This window comes from Sciurus carolinensis, chromosome 5 (assembly GCF_902686445.1).
Source record: "Sciurus carolinensis chromosome 5, mSciCar1.2, whole genome shotgun sequence".
Classification (NCBI taxonomy): Eukaryota; Metazoa; Chordata; class Mammalia; order Rodentia; family Sciuridae; genus Sciurus; species Sciurus carolinensis.
In genome coordinates this window covers 120,634,446-120,653,870 of record NC_062217.1, presented here as the reverse complement: position 1 = coordinate 120,653,870, position 19,425 = coordinate 120,634,446, and the positions used below count along the sequence as shown (strand labels likewise).

General features: G+C 36.6%; 1 protein-coding gene and 1 pseudogene across 3 annotated transcripts in view; both read right to left on the bottom strand.

The window, feature by feature from the left end:
* Positions 1-2,161: 2,161 nt before the first annotated feature.
* The window catches only part of Ddx50 (DExD-box helicase 50), a 36,175-nt gene continuing 18,911 nt past the window's right edge, over positions 2,162-19,425 (bottom strand). Inside the window, exons 9-15 of one of the 3 annotated variants that reach the window (XM_047554094.1) lie at positions 12,116-12,277; positions 11,549-11,668; positions 10,712-10,785; positions 10,333-10,492; positions 6,831-6,965; positions 4,993-5,037; positions 2,162-2,863 (exon numbers count right to left, since the gene is read on the bottom strand). In XM_047554094.1, coding sequence (XP_047410050.1) covers positions 2,585-2,863; positions 4,993-5,037; positions 6,831-6,965; positions 10,333-10,492; positions 10,712-10,785; positions 11,549-11,668; positions 12,116-12,277 — 975 coding nt within the window. In that variant the 3' untranslated portion in view covers positions 2,162-2,584. The remainder of the gene's footprint in view (positions 2,864-4,992; positions 5,038-6,830; positions 6,966-10,332; positions 10,493-10,711; positions 10,786-11,548; positions 11,669-12,115; positions 12,278-19,425) is intronic. The other 2 variants (XM_047554096.1, XM_047554095.1) reach the window with 2 other exon arrangements.
* Positions 18,007-18,102, bottom strand: LOC124985999 (uncharacterized; annotated as a pseudogene).

The window sequence follows — 19,425 nt, the reverse complement described above, 5'->3', positions numbered from 1 at the left end:
GCTTAGGTCTAACTAAGTTGTAAAGGCTTTAAACTTGCAGTCCTGCCTCAGTCTCCAGAGTCATAGGGATTACAGTCCTGGGTCACAGAACCCAGTCTTCCAAATATTCACAGTGCCCTCCCTCCTGCCTTTTCATTAGTATTTCAGCATTCTCAGATATTCCCCAGTTCCATCACCACCACCACCCACACAAAATCCTCACCACAACCTCATGTCCTTTCTTCCACCTCCAACATTTAAGTTATTCTTCCCAATTCAGTCAAATTTCTGAAAGAGATGTGCGTGTTTATTGCCCCCATTTCTTTACTTCCCATTTCCTGCTGAACCCACTGCTCACTGGCTTCTACCCTCAAAACTTTATTGACATGGTTGCTCCCAATGTCTCGTTTCCTTTCCCCCCCCAAGTCCAGTAGTCACTTCAGATTCATCTCCTGATTTCCTTTAGAAGCCTCATATTCCTGAGCTTTCTGCTCTCTTATCATCATCCCTTCTCCATGGACTCCCCTTTCTTCCATGTATTAGGTACACTGGTTTACCTCTGGGTTCTTTCCACAGTTCTCAATTCTTATGAGGCTTTCCCTGGATAATCTCACTTACCACCCAAAATTTTTTTTATTTAATCCCCAAATCTCTCCAAAACAAATATTTCCTGAGCTTCAGACTTATAAACTCAATTGCCTACTGCTTTATTTCCTTTAACAGATATCATAGGCTACTCAATGTTAAAATACATCTAATCCTGAATTTATCATATTCCTATTCCTTCCCCACATAACTTTACTTGTTCTTCCTCCGAGTATCCTAGCTCAGTGACAAAAATGTTGATTTCATTCTTATGCCTCTCTCATTTTCCAATCTGATCAATAACTAATAATTCTATCTCATAAAGCCTCCAAAATCTATCCGTTTCTCAATGTTCACGGCTACTATTTAGCATAGCAGTTAAAAGCATTGGTGTTGAGACTTAACTGAGGTAAAAAACCCTCACTATACTACATATTAGCCAGCAGTGATTTTGGACAAGTAACAAGCTCTCAAGTGCCTCAGTCTCATCAAATTATCACCTATCAAATGGGCTTGGTGGCATATGCCTGCAATCTTAGCTGCTTGGGAGGCTGAGGCAAAATTACAAGGCAAGCCTCAGCAATTTATCTCAAAAGAATAAAAGAGCCTGGGGATGTAGCTTAGTGGTAGAGTACCCTTGGGTTCAATCCTAGCAGAGGGGTGAGGGAGAGTAACCTATCAGATGAGCATTTCTACCTTGGATTACCCCTTGACCCTCTTTAAGAGGTTTCCTGGCCTTCAGTCTGACCTCCTCTAATCCAGTTTAATTAGTGCAGCCAGTAATCTTTCTGAAATATACATCTAATCATGTTACTCCTTACTATAAACCCTTTAATGGTTCACTATTGTCTTCAAGAAAAATTTTGAACTCTGTAACAATGCAGATAAAGTCTGTAAAATATGGTCCCTGTTAAATACTAAATCCTTTCTCTTATTTCTGTCCTCTGCCTAGCACTAATTCTAAGTCCTCAGCCCTACCCTCTGTGTTCCTACATATGCTGTGCTATTCTGTCTGCAAGCTCTCTTCCTTCTGAACTCTTCTTCCTATCATACACACATATAGGGCTAGATCAACTGATACTTCTGCTTTTCTACTTTTAGAAGCCTTCATGACTCCTAAAACTGGTTAGGTACATAATGAGGTCCTTAAGCATTCCACATCTACATTTTTCTTACTCTTAATTTGTTAATCTCTATCGTAAGTGCTGATTGTCTATTAAGACAGTAAGTAGTCAGACACAGTGATGCATTCCTGTAATCCCAGAAATTCAGAGTAAGCTAAAGCGGGAAGATTGCAAGTATAAAACCAACTTCAGCAACATAGCCAGACCCTAAGCAACTCAGTAACACTTTGTCTCAAAATTTAAAAAACAAAAATGTTTGGGGGTGTATCTCAGTGGTAAAGCACCCCTAGATTCAATCCCCAGTACCAAAAAAAGCAAGTTTCATGAGCATAGTGACTATGCCTGTTCAAGGTCTATCCCAGTGATTAGCATAGCAATGGATAGTGGACAGTCAATAAACTGTTGAATAAACTAATGAGTGTGCACTGCTCACATCTTTTTAATTAAATATATCCAGAACTCAAAATAATATACCTAACTAACCATGTCATCAGTTTATACAGCCCTTTAATGTAGAAGGGATTTGTTTTCTATCACATAACCTATGGAAGAAATTATTTGAATACAAATATGCTACCTTTTGTAAAATGTAAACCTTAAGGATGGTTAACTTGACTGTTGAGACTTGGAAGAATTTCAAAAGATTACATTGAGAAAATTCTTAACACATAGTGAAAACAGACAATAAAAGGAGGGTTTTTTTTATTCAAAGGTATAACTGGATAAGTAAATTTGTTTACAACCATTTTTGTGAAATACTTTTTAAAAAAATACGACCAACTTCTTTGCAAACAGCAGACACATACCTCAACTATGATGACCTAATTTTTGGTGGATAATGTACATGATTAGGCAGAAATAGGCAAGCTCACACTGGTAGATAAACTATCAAATGCTCAGTCAAAACTCCGTTTGTGGCCCCCGCTTCTTGATCGATTTCTGTTCCCACTTCGTCTTCTACCATCTTGTCGACTTCCTGACCGACTCCCCTGTCGACTCTGTCTACCTGACCGGCCACCAGATCGACCACCTGATCGGCCTGACCGGCCAGACCTGCCACTTGGCCAGCCACTCCTTTGTCTGGAATTAGAAGATGTATTTCCATCATAATATTCTTCAATTTCAGGTAATTTGGCCGGCACTGAGAGTATCCAGTCTGAATCATGCCACTCTGCCTGTTAGGGGAATTTACAGGATTAATAGAAATGCAAAAAAGAAACCATAAGCAAGCAAATAAGCAAAAAAGATTCCTTTTTCATATCCTTATCTGTTAGCTAAAGATCATCTATCACTTAAATTCAAAGTGTCTGGAACAAAAATGAAAACCAAAAAATAAGCAAAAAGAAAACATGTTCAATGCTCACTCACTAAAGTTCCTAAGTTTTAGTTTCAGGAGAAACTCTGATCAACTTTTTTTTTTTTTTTTTTTTGCGGTACTAGGGATCGAACTCAGGGCCTTGTGCTTGTGAGGCAAGCACTCTACCAGCTGAGCTATCTCCCCAGCCCAACTCTGATCAATTTTGAGACTTTAAATTCATACTCAATTTACACAGTCTAAAGGAGAATACTATCTGCTTTCTCAGGACAAAGAAACAAACCATTAATAAGCACTGCATTATTTTCAGGAAGTATACTGACAGAACCAGGATGTATAAGAGCTGATGACAGGGATTAGAAACCTGTCAACAGCAACCAGGGACTAAAAAATATAGCCACTGAAAATAATTTACTAGAGTAATCAACTCAAGAGACATGAATCAGGGGCTTGGGGGTGTTGCTCAGTAGTAGAGTGCTTGCTCTAGATTCAATCCCTAGTGCCCCCTTTAAAAAAAAAAAAAAAAACAAAAACAAAAACAAAAAGCACAGCCTATAAGAACAGCACTATGTGATATCTTGGTACCTTAACCATTGTTCACTATGAGCACAAGTTGCCAAGGAAAGTCAATAAAATACCCTGTTGATAAGGACAAGAAGAGAAAACTTTACCCACACAAACTAATGGTGGGTTTGGCAATATATGATCAAAATCTTAAAATGCACGAACCTCTTGGCCAACATTCATATTAAAAAATTCATCTTGGGCTGGGGATATAGCTCAGTAGGTGGAGTGCTTGCCTTGCATGCACAAGGCCCTGGGTTCAATCCCCAGCACCACAAAAAAAAAAAAGAAAAAAAATTCATCTTAAAGAGATAAATATGGCAATGCTGGAAGAATTACCTATATCAATCAATATTCAGGGCAGTTTTGTTTATAATAGTAAATTATTGGAAATAATCTAAATTTCAGGAAATAGGACATTGGTCAAAGTTGGGCCACCCATATGGACAAATACCAGGGCATCATAAAAAATATGCAACTATAGCCAGGTTTAGTGGCACATGCCTATAATCCCAGTGATTTGGGAGACCTGCAATCGGGAAAATTGCAAGTTTGAGGACAGCCTCAGCAACTTAAAAGATACCCTGTCTCAAAATAAAAATTTAAAAAGGGTTAGGAATATAGCTCAGTGGTAAAGTGCCCCTTGGGTTTAATTTCCAGTATAAAAAAAAAAAAAAAAAGTAACTATCTAGTTGATGTAGAATGCATCCATAATATATTCTAATTTTTAAAAAAGGCTTCAAAATTAATTCTATTCTTATTCCAAAATATGTAAAAATATAAATATGCAAATTCTTCACTGTAGGAATTTAGTGAACTTGTTTTTTCAACATATAAAATATGAGGAAATTTTTTAGAAAAAGGAAGAACATCCTACAAATTGAAAGAGAAATAGGAAACCTCAAATTACAATATATAAACCTTATAATGAGAACTCTTCTGAAGTGCTAGTAATGTAGCTCACTTGAACACTTAACTAGCATGTGTCCTCAATCTCTAGCACAGGAGGAAAAAAAAGGGAGACAATAAAGGAAATTTAAATACAAAATATTTAGGAATTATTTTGGGGAGGATTTAATACTTTTTATAAGTCTATAACATTTAAATATATGGAAATATTTATGGTTGAAATGACAGAATGCCTATAATTTCTCTCAAAAGACAGTGGGAAAGTGGATAGAAACAGAGATGAAATAAAACTAGCCACGAATTGGTAATAGCTGAAGTTGGATGATGCGTACATGGGGATACATACAATTCTATCATTCTTATTTGATTAAAATTATAATAAAAATTTTTTGATTATGAGACAGACTGGACATTTCACATTAAGGAATTCTTAACTGATTTAGCCATGATAATGCTTCATCAATTATGTTTCTCCAAACAATCTTTTAGAGAAGTAGATAAAAAAATTTTAAATACCTGTAACCTTTCTGACTCGGTTGTAGGAACATCAAAGCAAACACCCTAAAAGCAAGCAAAATAAAAACATTTTTATTTAGATACATGAGTTAATTTTTACTAATAAACTAATAATAACTTTATTAGTTGCTGATAATCTTTGCAGAGTATGAAGTGTGTTCCAGAGTGTCTGCTTAATGCATTTTCTAAATCAGAAAAGTAACTAAATACAATATCTAATAAGAATCTAAAATTTTTTTTTAATCTAACAAGAATCTAGAAAATTCTCAAGTATTCTTTTTTCAGATACTGTAATTTTATTCCATGTCCCTTATAAAATGATCCTTGTAATAAATTCTTAAAAAATTTAGGGAGGGGCAAGGCACAGTGGTACATAGCAGGAATGTCAATGACTAGGGAAGCTAAGGCAGGAAGACTGCAAATTCGAGGCCAGCCTCAGCAATTTAGTGAGTCCCTGTCTCAAAAAGATAGTGAGTCCCAAGTGCCAAAAAAAGAAAAGAGAGTGAGGCAGGGGCTGGGGATACAACTCAAGTGGTAGAATGCTTGCCTAGCATGTAGGTAGCCTTGGGTTGGATCCCCCATTTATTTATTGCAAAAATAAATAAAAATAAAGATAATTTTTTAAATTAAAAAAAATAAAATTTAGAGTCAGCAAAGAACTGGAATATTTATCACATAATGATACTGCCTGAGATGTTTCCTCTTCAGTCCTGATTGCCTATAAGTTGAAAGTTAATTTAATACTCAATAATTAGTTTGGTCTATGGATCTTCTTTACCTCCCCCCTGTTTTTTTGTTAATGTTTGTATGTTTTCCCTATTTGCCTCAAATCTTTGATGAAGAGAAATAACTGTATACCTTGAGAAAAATGATTATTCCCAATAAACAATTTAGTTAATAAATTCTATGCTAGAGGGCTGGGGAGATAGCTCAGTTGGTAGAGTGCTTGCCTCTCAAGCACAAGGCCCTGAGTTCGATCCCCAGCACCGCAAAAAAAAAAAAAAAAAAAAAAAAAAAAAAAATTCTAGGCTAGAATAAGCCTATGTAGCTAAGTTAGATGAATAACTATAACATCTTTTCTCAAAACCATTAGAAGAAATCAAAGTCACTAAGATGATAATTTTATGGAGCACAGTTGTGCACACCTATAATCCCAGCAATCTGGGAGGCTAAGGCAGGAGGATTCCAAGTTCAAGACCAGCTTCAGCAACTTAGCAAAAACCCTGTCACAAAATAAAAACTCAAATGGACTAGGGAATGTAGCTCAGTAATAAAGCACTTTGGGTTCGTTCCCAATACACACACACACACACACACACACACACACAAGGTTACAATTTTAATTATGCTATATAAATAAATGTTAAAATACTTATTTAATTCATACCATAATCATTAACAATAAATAGCAGGCTATTGTGTGTTCTCTAAATCGTATATCGTTATTTAACTGTTGCAATCATAATTATTTACTCTTAGAAAATAAGCACACACAACCACACATGATATGTATCCCAGAGCAGAAGCTTAGATAACTTGGGTATTAGATAACCAAACCAGTGCTGAAAATGTGGCTTAGGTAGAGTGCTTGCCTAGCACACACAAGACCCTTGGTTCACTCCCCAGCACTGGGGGGGGGAACAAACCAGAAAGACAAACCAAGCAGGATGACTTACAGCTCTAAAGAAATGGATTATTTATATAATTCCCCAAATTCAATAACTGGAAACAAACCAACACTCAGAAAAAAACAATATTATTCCATCCTGTTAGGCTATTCTTTATAAATATTTGTGGTAGTTGATTAAAAATCTTTTGAATTATCTAGAAAAGCCTACCATATTTCCTTTTAGGAGGCACATTCTTGTAATTTGGGACACAGCATTACTACTCAGCTTTCTGTTAAGTTCTTTCCATGCACAGCTGACATCCTGTATTTCTTCTGGGCTTTCCAGAGTCATAGTCACAAATCCCTTAAGAAACAGAAGTCACATTATGTTTGGAAAAATCAGCAGCAGCACAGGACAGTGAAGTTCTAACTCTAGAGACCTTCAAGACTTAACTGCATTTCTTACCAGCCAACAGTATAACATGGCTGCTAAACAAAGCAAAACAAAACAAAACAAAACAAACAAAACTTCTCTGTAACTAAATTAGAAGACTAATGTTTATAGATCTTTGAAAGTATCATCCTTCTGTGCATTGTTGTAAAGACTACTTAATTCTCACCATCATCCATTTTAAGAGAATTAAACAAATCAGCATCAGTTAACCATAAGGTAGTGAAGACTTAAGGAAATGTTGAAGGAGTTTTTAAAAAGTTACCTTGGAGTGGAAGAACATAAAAAGAGGATAAACCTCTTTAAACTTTTGAAGGACTATTACATATCCACAAATTACTTGTTTTGTAAAGCTTCACTGAACAGTAAAAGAACCATCATGAAGAAGATAAAGAAAAGTAAAGGGAGGGGGCTGGGGAGATAGCTCAGTTGGTAAAGTGCTTGCCTTGCAAGCACAGGGCCCTGGGTTTGATCCCCACCACCGCAAAAAAGTAAAGGGAGAATAAGATATTATAGAATGGATCAGGGTGATTAGGAAAGTCCTCTCTGGAGATGCAACACAATGGTAGAATCCCTGGGTTCAAACCCCAGCACCCCACCACACACACACATACACACACACACACACACAAAGTAAAGACCTCTCTGATTTGGTAATGAATGAAGTCAAGGAGGAAGCCATTATGCAGAGGTAGGTTAATGTTTTGAGTAAAATTAAATAGGTTAGCCAGGTGAGGTGGTGCACATCTACAATCCAGAAGACTCAGGAGGCTGAGAGGAAGATCTCAAGTGTGAGGCCAGATTCAGTAATTTAGCAAGGGCCTAAGCAACTCAGTGAAAGCATGTCTCAGAATAAAAAGGAAGAAGGACTGAAGATGTAGCTCAGTAGTAAAGCACCCCTGGGTTCAGTCCTCAATACCATAACAAAAACAAAAACAAAAAGCCAGGTATGATGGCACATGCAGGAAATACCAACAACTTGGAAGGCATGATGCAAGAAGATGCAAGTTTGAGGCCAGCTTCACAACTTAGTAAGACACTGCCTCAAAATAAAAAAAAAGGGATGGGGATGGGATGCAGCCCAGGAGTAGAGCACCCCTGGGTTCAATCCACAGTACCACAAACAAAACCAGGATGGACTAAATATTGTTTTAAGATATTATACATTTAGATATTTGGTGAGTTATTGGGATGGAATATCTTCTTGATGCTGAAAGAACCACCCCACAGATTAGTTACTAATTAAAAGAGTAAAATGGAAATATATGGCAGTTGTCATCAAACAAGCGATCAAACTAAGTATGACTACTACTGGAGCAATATGACATATGCTTGACATGATTCACCATGAAGTATATAATATTACATATAAAAGCTCTTTGCTTTTTTTTTTTTTTTTTTGGTACCAGGTATTGAACACAAGGGCACTCAACCACTGAGCCACATCCCCACCCTATTTTTTGTATTTTATTTAGAGACAGGGTCTCACTGAGTTGCTTAGCATCTCACTTTTGCTGAGGTTGGCTTTAAACTCTCAATCCTTCTGCCTCAGCCTTCAGAGCTGCTGGGATTACAGGTGTGAGCCATCACACCCAGCTAAATACTCTTGTCAAAAAACATTTAGTCTGAATATAAAAGCAAGCTTTGACACATTCAATTTAACTCTGAAGACAAAAGTAAATGATGCAAGAAATTTGGCCAAATCCAGAAGGTGAGATCTTCTACCAGATAACTGAACTAACTCTTCACAAATTCAATGTCATGAAAAATAAGAAAAGAGAGAAAATTTTTCCAGACTAAAATATACTAAAAAAGACACACAACCAAATATAACATAAGAACCTTAACTAGAATTCTGATTTTTAAAACACACACACACACACACACACACACACACACACACACACACACTATACAAATGGAGAAACAATTGGGCATTGTGAGACACTTCCAACAAAATGACATTTGGCTCAACTATTAATATCCGCCACAGGAAAACCATCAGATGCTCCACCTGCACTCATTTGTGCTACACCAAAACAAGTCACATGCAAATTTACCTGCCCTGCCCCATTGCTCCCTCCTCCCTGCCACTGGGACAGGCTGCCCAGAATTACTCTGCCCTGTCATTCTAATATTCTGCCAACAGTATATTGTCTTATAAAGGTTCCAGGACCAAATTCACGTGCCCCCTGTATTTCTAGACTCAGACATCAGAGAGATTTTACAGATAGTTCCCCTCACTCTGGGATTCTGCTCACTTATACCCGGATAAGTAATAAATCTTTAAACCACTTGCAGTCAATGGCTCTGATGTAGTATGTTTTGATATCTGATACCAACCTGGCAGTAGGCCATGTCGGTCAATGTTACACACATATATCCCTCCAAGCATAGAGTCCTTACTTTGCATGCTACTATGTTACAATGTCAACTGCACAGAATCTATTTCTCACTTTGCATGATTCCATGGCAACAAAATGAATAGGTTCTGGTATGCAATTTTCAGTTTGCACAGTACTGTGAAAAGTGAGGATTTCCTATATTTTACTCCACATACACATTCTTGGGATAATGAAACAAATCTGCATATTGACTAGATATGATTAATGTAAAATTATTACTCATTTGTAGGTGAGACTATGATATTAAGATGAGAATCTTTATCCTTAGAAGATACAAGTTGAAATACTTAAGAATAATGTCGTAATGTTTCAATTTCCAAATGGTTTAGCAAAAAAAAACTAAATAAATATTTAAAACAAAGCAGATGTAACACAATCTTATCAGTTGTTGAATCTAAGTGGTTATTTATTGCAACATTCTTTCATATTTTTTTCTGTAGGCTTGAAAATTTGTAAAAGATGGCTGTCATAAAAAAATTTACAGTGCATACCTGTAATCTCAGTGGCTCGGGAGGCTGAGGCAGGAGGGTCACGAGTTCAAAGCCAGCCTCAGCAAAAGCGAGGCACTAAACAACTCAGTGAGACCCTGTCTCTAAATAAAATACAAACTAGGACTGGGATGTGGCTCAGTAGTGGAATGCCAGAGTTCAATCCCTGGTACCTGCCCCACCACCACACACACAAAATTTAGAGGTGGAAGAAAATAAGATGATGAATTACTAATAGACCAAAAGAGTTTTCTCTGCACAGAAAGTGCAATATATTGAAAGGAGTAAATGCAACATTCATTTATTATACAATTACTGCTATGGATCAATTTTTATGGACCAATGTTATGGATCCCAGCCAAATACAATTTTCTCACAGATTTCTACCTTATCAGAGGTGATCAAAGACCTTGGTTCGAAGCTTGATGCACCAGAAATGTGGGCTAATGCTGCAGCCAATGCATCTACTGCCCCTTTCTCTTCTATCAGTCTCTGAGCTGATGGTCGGAAAAAATCAACAGCAGCAAAAGAAACGGAAGCCAGAGACCTACGGTTTAAAAATAGTAAATTTTCTTGGTCATGACAGGGAAAAAAAGATAAGAGAATGAATGGGAAAAGAAAGAGTAACGTTTTCATATTTTAATATAACTAAATGTCTGCTGGTAAAACTGGTGATTAAAATTTTCTGATATTTGAACTAGAAGAGCTTACAGATGAATAGCCTAATACAAAAGAAAAAATTATTCAGCAAGGTCAGAAAGCATACCTGATGGCATCCATGCTTTTAGATTTAACTAAATCCATTGTAGAAGGAACACCTACACGTTTAAAAGTAATTCCCTGAAAATGAAAGAATTACATTAAAGAAAAATGGAAGTCGTTACAATTAATTCCTAAACTAATATAGCTTGTTGAATTTCCATTTCTTGGACTTAAAAGATTTCCAAGCCTTAGCAGATAAAAAGATCTGCTTTTTCTAGTAAGTCATCTATTATAAATTTTAAAAAGTAAAAACTAATTTTTTGAATTGACCCTTAGTTACAATTATGGAATTTGACTTGCAAAAACAAAATTGACTCAAAAAAAGAGAACATTGTTTAAGTGTATCAACTTTTTTGCTTATTACTCCCATCTCACTTTACAAAGTATATGAGATAGTATATAAAAACATTATAAAATAGGAAGAAATGTGAAATACTGCAAAAAATCTGGAACACAGAATATGTACAATTTTTATAAAAACTGGCTACTACATAAATATATTATGGCTAATATAATTCTAACTATTATACCAAAACAATGTCACAGTCACCCATTTATAATTCTGTACTGATGTATGAAATCACAACATACTTCTTATTGCAATATCAAGGGAGAAATTCAAGAGAAAAATGAGAAAGGCAGCTCTTCTGTCTTCACAATAACAGCTGTATTAAAACAATCTTGCAGCTAATATAAATTTAGCTCTCCACATGCTTCACATCCAAATGCAGCTTAAACTGAGAAAAGTTAGGAAGATCTATTTGTGAGAACAAATATAGAAAGAGCTCTTTTCTAAGGCACCATTTAGATAATAAGCCTGAAATAATTCAACTTTACTTACTGCTTTTTGTTCCACATATCTTAGTTGACCTCTTTCTCTTGGTTGATAAAAACATATGCAAATTCCTGTCCGGCCAGCTCTACCTGTGCGTCCAGAGCGATGGATATAGGACTCAACATCCTGAAAATAAAAAGAGGAAAATACTTTCTAAAATTATGACAAGCTCCATAGTCATTCCAACATTCAAATAATAATGCTAATCATAATAACAATAATAAAATTTTTATTTCAATCCTGTTGCGCTTTTGAACATGTCAAAAAATTTATATACTAGAATTTTAGGGTAAGGAGGATAGTTTTAAAGCTTTCTATCCATCTCTTCCAGGGTTCTTTACATATAACTACATAATTCCCTTATATGATTTTGTTGATTCAAACTTTAAATTCAAATAGTGAGGTTAATCACTAACAAGGTCATCAGATTCTGATCAATTTAACACCATACTAACAAAAAATAACTAAAGGCAAGAGTGACTGACATATTTTTCACATTCCAAGCAATATTTGTAAATAACAGCAATTTATAAAACTGCTCTAGTTTTCCCCAGATCAAATTCCATTTCCTACCTGTGGAGGAGAACTTTGAATCACCAGGTCAACCTCAGGAATGTCCAAACCACGAGCAGCCACATTGGTTGCCACCAAAACTTTAAAACTACCTTCTCTGAAGCCTTTTAGCGTAATTTCTCTTTGAGACTGTGCAATGTCCCCATGCAAACACTGGGCATTCTATTGAAAAAAGAGGGAAAAGCATACAATTCATATTTGCACCTGATAGCACCATAACATCATTCAGTCATTGCTTTTCTTGTTTTTCAATTTCCTTGTTTTCAACAACTATAACAATGCATGCTTTTTTTTTGAAAACTCAAACATTATAAAAATATTTAAAATGTAAAAGTGTCCCTAAAACCACCCTCTTAGAAATAATTCACTGCTGCATGCCTGTAATTCCAGCAGCTCAGGAACCTGAGACAGAGGATCTCAAGCTCAAAACCAGCCTCAGCTTCTCCAGACCCTAAGCAACTTAGCAAGACCCTGTCTCAAAAATTTAAAAAAGGGCTGGGGATGTGGCTCAGTGGTTGAACGCTACTGGGGTCAATTCCTGGTACCAAAAAAGAAAAACAAAAAACAAAAAAACAGGAAATATTTCACTGCTAACAATTTGGTGGATATTCTGTCATTGGTTTTTTTCAGTTATTGTTTTCTTGCCATGCTGGGGACTAACCCCAGGTCCTCGAGGATTCATGCTAGGCAAGCACTATACCACTGAGCTACATCCTCAGCCTGCAGATTTTTTTTTTTTTATAAGGTACATATACATACTATGCCATGCTTTCCACATTACTAATATATAATACAGTTTTATATATATATTTTTTTCAGTACTAGAGATTGAACCCAGGGGCACTCTACCACTGACCTACATCCCTAGACCTTTTAACTAATGAATTTATCATTTTAAAATTTGAAATTGGGTCTTGCTAATTGCCCAGGTTAGCCTCAAACTTGGGATCCTCCTGCTTCAGCCTCCTGAGTTCTTGGGATTTACAGGCATGTACCACTGCACTCAGCTTTGTGTTTCTGTAATAAAAAGGAATCAAATATACTGTTTTGCAACCTACTTTATAAATTTAATACTATAATGTAAATCCTTTTCCACATCCATAGAGGCAACTTTACTTAATTTTTAAAAATTGCATATAGTTTCTTCAAATGGATGCAGTGGTATTTATTTTAACAACATCCCACTGATGAACATTCGAATTTTATCAAATTTTCCCCTTTAGAAACAACACTGCAATGAACAAACTTGTGCTTATATTTCTGGATGCCTCTGTATATGTATCTTTCAGTAGAACATTTATTTAGAAGTTGAATTTCTGGGTAAAAATTAATGAACATTTGGGGCTAGAGATGTAGCTCAGTGGTAAAGCACCTGCCTATCATGCACATCTGGGTTTAACCCAGCATCACAAAAAATGAAAAAGAAAATTGAACATTTTACTAGCTACTACCAAACTTTTATAAAAAGAAGTTGTGCATTCTTAACTTTTCAATATACTATAAGAATTTATTTCATCATACCCTCCCTACACTGTATATTATGAATCATAACACTTGTTAATCTAATAGTCAAAAATGACTTTCTGCCAGGCATGGTGGCACACACCTGTAATCCCAGTTACTGAAGAGACTAAAACAAGAGAATCTTGAGTTCAAGACCAGCCTGGGCAATTAGTAAACCCTTTCTTCAAAATTTAAAAAGGATGGTCTGGGGTGTAGCTAAGTACTTTGTCTAGCTTCAACCCTAGTAAAGTGGGGGCAAAAAGATTCCCTAATACTGTTTTAATTTGTACTTTTATAATTTTTTTTTGTGGGAGTAGGGTACTGGGGATTGAACCCAGGGATACTTCATCACTGAGCCATATCCCCAGCCCTTTTTATTTTGAAACAGGGTCTTATTAAGTTGCTTAGGTCCTCACAAAGTTGCTGATGGCTTTGAACTTGTCTCAGCCTCTGGAGTCACTGGGATTGCAGGTGTTCACCACCACCGCATTTCTGTTATTTTTAGTGAAGTTGAACCTCTTTAAACTGGGTTGAACTTCCATTTGTGCTGCAAATAATTTTCCTAACACTATAAATAAATAAATTCCTTAGTATTCCTTGTCATTATTAAAAAGTTTGTAACAATGATTTAACCCCAACAGTACATAAACTTACTGCATACATGAGTGAATTCACTGAGTACCTATTATATGCCTGAAATTATGTTAATTTCTGGAACATTCATAAAGAAACAGCTTAGACACACAATTTGACAGGCATCTTCAATACAGTATGATATGATATAGTTACATGATGCTACAAGAATATCTAAGGGGGAATCTTATTATTATTATTCTGGAAGTATGGGGGATTGAACCCAGGCCTCATACTTGCTAAGTGGGGAATGAAAATTAAATCTTGTTTGAGGGGCAGGCAGGACTGAAACTGAGACCTGAATGATAATAAAGAACTAGGAGTCATGTAAATGAAGGAATAGAAAGCTAGGGAGTTTCAGGTAAGAAATATCATACATAACTAGTATATCTGGGGAACTACAAATGTTATAGTATACTACTACTGAAACACAGAGTGAGAAAGGGGAAGTGATGAGAGATGAGACAGGGAAAGAAAGATGAACTTTATCCTAAGGACAAGGTGGAACAATTGAAATGATTCTAAGAAAACTATCACAAACATATTTATAACACAGAAGGAATATTCTGGCTATCATATATAGAATAGACAAGAAAAAAACTAGGGAAAGTTGGGCACAGTGGAACATGCCTGTAATCCCAGCAGCTCAGGAGGCTGAGGCAGGAGAATCATGAGTTCAAAGCCAACCTCAGCAAAAGTGAGACACTAAGAAACTCAGTGAGACCTTGTCTCTAAATAAAATACAAACTAGGGCTGGGGATGTGGCTCAGTGGTCAGGTGCCTCTGAATTAAATCCCCAGTATCCACCCACCCCTCCCCAAAAAACTACGGAGAACCAGTTAGCAAAAATTCAGAAGAGATGTTAAGCATAGTGTATGCTAGCATAGTGACAATGACCACATATTCACTCAACAAATATTTAGAGACATACAACATATCAGGCATCAGGGATTAAAAGGTGAACACAATGAGGATAAGGATGTGGTTCAGTGGTAAAGCGCTTGCCTGTCATGTGTGAGACCCTGAGTTCAATCCCCAACACCACAAAAAAAACAAAAAGAGGGGTGAACACGGTTAAGACTGCCTATCCTTATGGCCTTCATACTCCAGTGCAGAAGATAGACATTAATCAAATAATTGTACCCAGAAATAAATTTAGGCAGCAAATGTAAAGAATGAAGCATGAACCAGGCACCGTGGTGCATGCCTATAATCCCAGCAGCTAGGGAGGCTGAGGAGGATGAGTTCAAAGCCAGCCTCAGCAACAGTGAAGCGCTAAGCAATGCAATGAGACCCTGTCTCTAAATAAAGCACAAAAAATAGGGCTGGGAACGTGATTCAGTGGTTGAGTGCCCCTGAGTTCAAAATATCTGGTACAAAAAAAAAAAAAAAAAATACTAAGAGTCAGGTGGCCAATCTGACCTAGTTTGAGGCATGGAAGAATTCCCTGAAAGGTGATGCTTTGGGCTGAGAACTGACACATACGAAGGACTTGCTAAGCAAGGTGAACTGCACAAGTTCAAAGGCCCGGTGGTAACAGGAAGCATGACATGTGCAGAGAGAGGGCAAAAATTGAGGAGCAAGCGTGATAATGAGATGAGGCTGGAAAGGTAAACGGGCTAGTAGGTAGGTCACAGCTAAATTTGAGAACTGTTGCTTGACAAAATTGGGAGATCTTGGTGAAGGGAATGGAAATGAGGTATAAAGGAAAAAGACATTCATGATTCTCAGGTTTGGAGCTTCTGTAATGGGAATGGAAAATAAATGACCACTATAAACCACAGAATATAGTATGCAAAAATACTTTGTAGATATCTGAATGGGAAATGGTGCGGAAGAAAAGTCAAGGGTAATACATAAGTTTCACCTGGAACATTGGAGACAGAGTGGCATAACTACAGGGGTATAAAGAAGAATGAGTTCAATTTTAGGTCACAATGAGTTGGGGAGTGTGTGGCCAGTAGAATAAGTATAGGCCTAGTATTGTAAAGACAGATCTAACTGGAAAAAGATTTGGGATTATCAGCAAAAACACAATGACTAAAGTCAGGGGAGTAAGTATGTGTTTCTATGCATACATACTATATTTCTACATTTATGGACTGCTTGTTACAAAACCACTGTGCTAAATGTCTCAAATTAATGGCTCACTGAAATGTTAAAAGGTAAGACAAACAAAAATAAACAAAATAAAAATAACAGTGAATTTTAGTACCATTTCTTTAAAAAAGGAAGCACAGGCATAGAAATATGAAATAACTTTGTTCAAGTTGCCTAACTAGAAGGCAGCACAACTGGGATTTAAAACTTAATCTGAATCCAAAGTCTATGCTATCAGATTGAATATCCTTAATTCAAAAATCTGAAATCCAGCTGGGGGCAGTGGCTCATGACAGTGATCCCAATAACTTGGGAGGCTGGGGCAGAGGATCACAAGTTCAAAGGCAGCCTTGGCAACTTAGGGAGACCCTGTCTAAAAGTAATTTTCAAAATGGCTAGGGATGTACCTCAGAGGTAAAATACTTGAGTTTAATCTCCAGTACCACAAAAAAGGAAAAGAAATTTGAAACCCAAAATACTCTGAAATCTAAACTGGATTTTTTTGTTTATTTTTGTAGTACCGAGGATTGAACCCAGGGCCTCACACATGCTGGGCCAGCACTTTACTACTAGGCTACATTCCAATCACTTTTCAGTTTTTTAATTTTGAAATAGGTCTCATAGAGCTACCAAGACTGCCCTCGAACTTATCATCCTCTTGCCTTAGCCCCAGGAATAGCTGGGGTTACCAATATGCATCAGCACACCCAGTTGAAACTTCTTATTTTCCCCGCTTCTCTTTTTTGTGGTGCTGGGACCTGTGTATGCTAGCTGTACCACTAAGCTAAACTCCCAGTCCTATGAAATCTAAAAAAATTTAAGCACCAAGATGACCTCCCTAGTATTTGGGATAAGGGTTATTCAACCGGTTCCTTGTCACCCTCCAGAAGACTGATAATCACAACTATGAAGAATGCCAATATTTAAAGACAAGGGCTGGAAGTGCTCCTAGTGGTAAAACACCTGTCTAGCATGTGCGAGACCCTGGGTTCTATCCCCAACACTGAGAAAGGAAAAAAAAAAAAAAAAAAGTATGGTATGGGTAAGAACAAAAAAAGATCTCAGTAAAAACACAGAAAGACAGCCAAAAAAGGAAGAAAACTTTTAAGATTATCATGGAACCCATTAAGAGAAATGTTTCAAAAAAAGAAAACAGTTATATATATAAGCAAGCATACTTTAAATAAGTTGGACAGGTTTTCATAGTCCATTTTTCAAATTTACTTTTTACTTTGGGGTTGTGGCTCAGTGGTAGAGCACCTGCTTCACAAGTGTGAGGCACTGGGTTCGATTCTCAGCACTACATGTAAATAAATACATACATACGTACGTAAAGGTTCATCAACAACTAAAAAATATTTTAAGAAAAATTCAGGCTGGGGTTGTGGCTCACTTGTGGAGCGCTTTCCTAGCATGTGTGAGGCACTGGGTTCAATTCTCAGCACTGCATATGAATAAAAATAATGGAAAAAAAATTCAACACAGGTTTTTTTTAACTTGATAATCAGCCCTACAAACAACATATTACATTCATGGTATCAGTAATAATTTTCACATCTCCAGTTTTTTTGTTTTGTTTTGTTTTGTTTTGTTTTTAATGGCAATGAACCCAGGGGCACTCTTCCACTGAGATACATCCCTAGACTTTTTTATTTTTAAATATGCAACACTTCACGAATTTCATCTTTGCACAGGGATCATGCTAATCTTTGTATCATTCCAATTTTAATATATGTGCTGCCAAAAGGAACATTAATTTTTGTTTTGAGACAGGGTCTAAGTTGCCCAGGGCAGCCTCAAACTTGTGATCCTCCTGCTTCAGTCTTCCAAGCTGCTGCGTTTAAAGGTATGCACTACCACACAGGCAGGTCTCCAAGTTTTGAATAAATTATTTTCAAAAAAAGTATATGCATGTATGTAAAAGAGAGAAAGAAATTGTTGAGAATTTATAAGACATTTTACTGAGAAAACCAAGTAAAACTTGACCTTTAGGAAAAAAATAAATGAAGTAAAAATTCAAAAATAGAGAAACGAGGTATAGGGGTATAGCTCATGCATGCGGAGCATGTCAGACCCCTGGGTTCAAGTTTTAACATCCCAAAATAAGTAAATACCTAATAAACTAACCATTTAGACTCCCTAGTTAGTCCATAAAATCTCATATTCCTCATAATGAGATGCTACTACTACTTTTTGCCTAAACAGCAGTCATCATGTAGAGGAAAAATTCCATATTCCTAACCAAAAAAACTGATTATTGTCACTAAGGGGGTATTGTTGCTGGTCCTTTTGGCAAGACAATTCCTCCTTCAAAAGCACTGACTTCTAGGGGCAGCTACTATGAAGGTCCTAAAGCAATGACAGGAAAGGTAAATCAACTACTTTCAACATTTTCACTATTTAGCATCCATCTGTTTAGACATTTTAAACATGACAACTAATGCTATACAATTAATAAAAATGATATTGTAGAAGATGGTGACAGCACAGTATTTCAATCTCCAGTTCTTACATGAAATCGAATAGCAACTAGGATATGAAAATTAAAAGTCCATAAATAATATCTATGACAAAACTAAGTGACAAGGCATTCCTGTAATTTTTCAGAATGAATAGGGGAAAAACCAGTATGTATGGGAGGGCAGGGGATTTACTAGACCTAAGAACAAGCATATTCTCAAGCAAATTGTTACGAATAGTCCCTGACATTGGGAGGGTGCCAACGCACCAGAGGTAAGGTCTGTAGGAGCTAGAGCAGCCCTGGTGCCCAGCCCTGCATGAACACTAATAAGTCAAAGTTCCCTTTCTAGAACCAAGTCCCACACAGAGGAGAAAATATTGGGCCTAGAATCCAAACTAAGGAAGACAAGAAAAACAGGAGCAAAGAAAAGATCCAGATAAAAGTGAAGAAGGACATGTTGGGGCTCAGAAAAGGGGAGACCTTTTTTATTAAAACAGCTTTATTGAGATATCTATCGTCCATATTTTTAAACACTATCAAAAACAATAGGAGGGCTGGGGCTGGGGCTCAGTGATGGTGCGCTTGCCTCACTCACATGAGGCCCTGGGTTCAA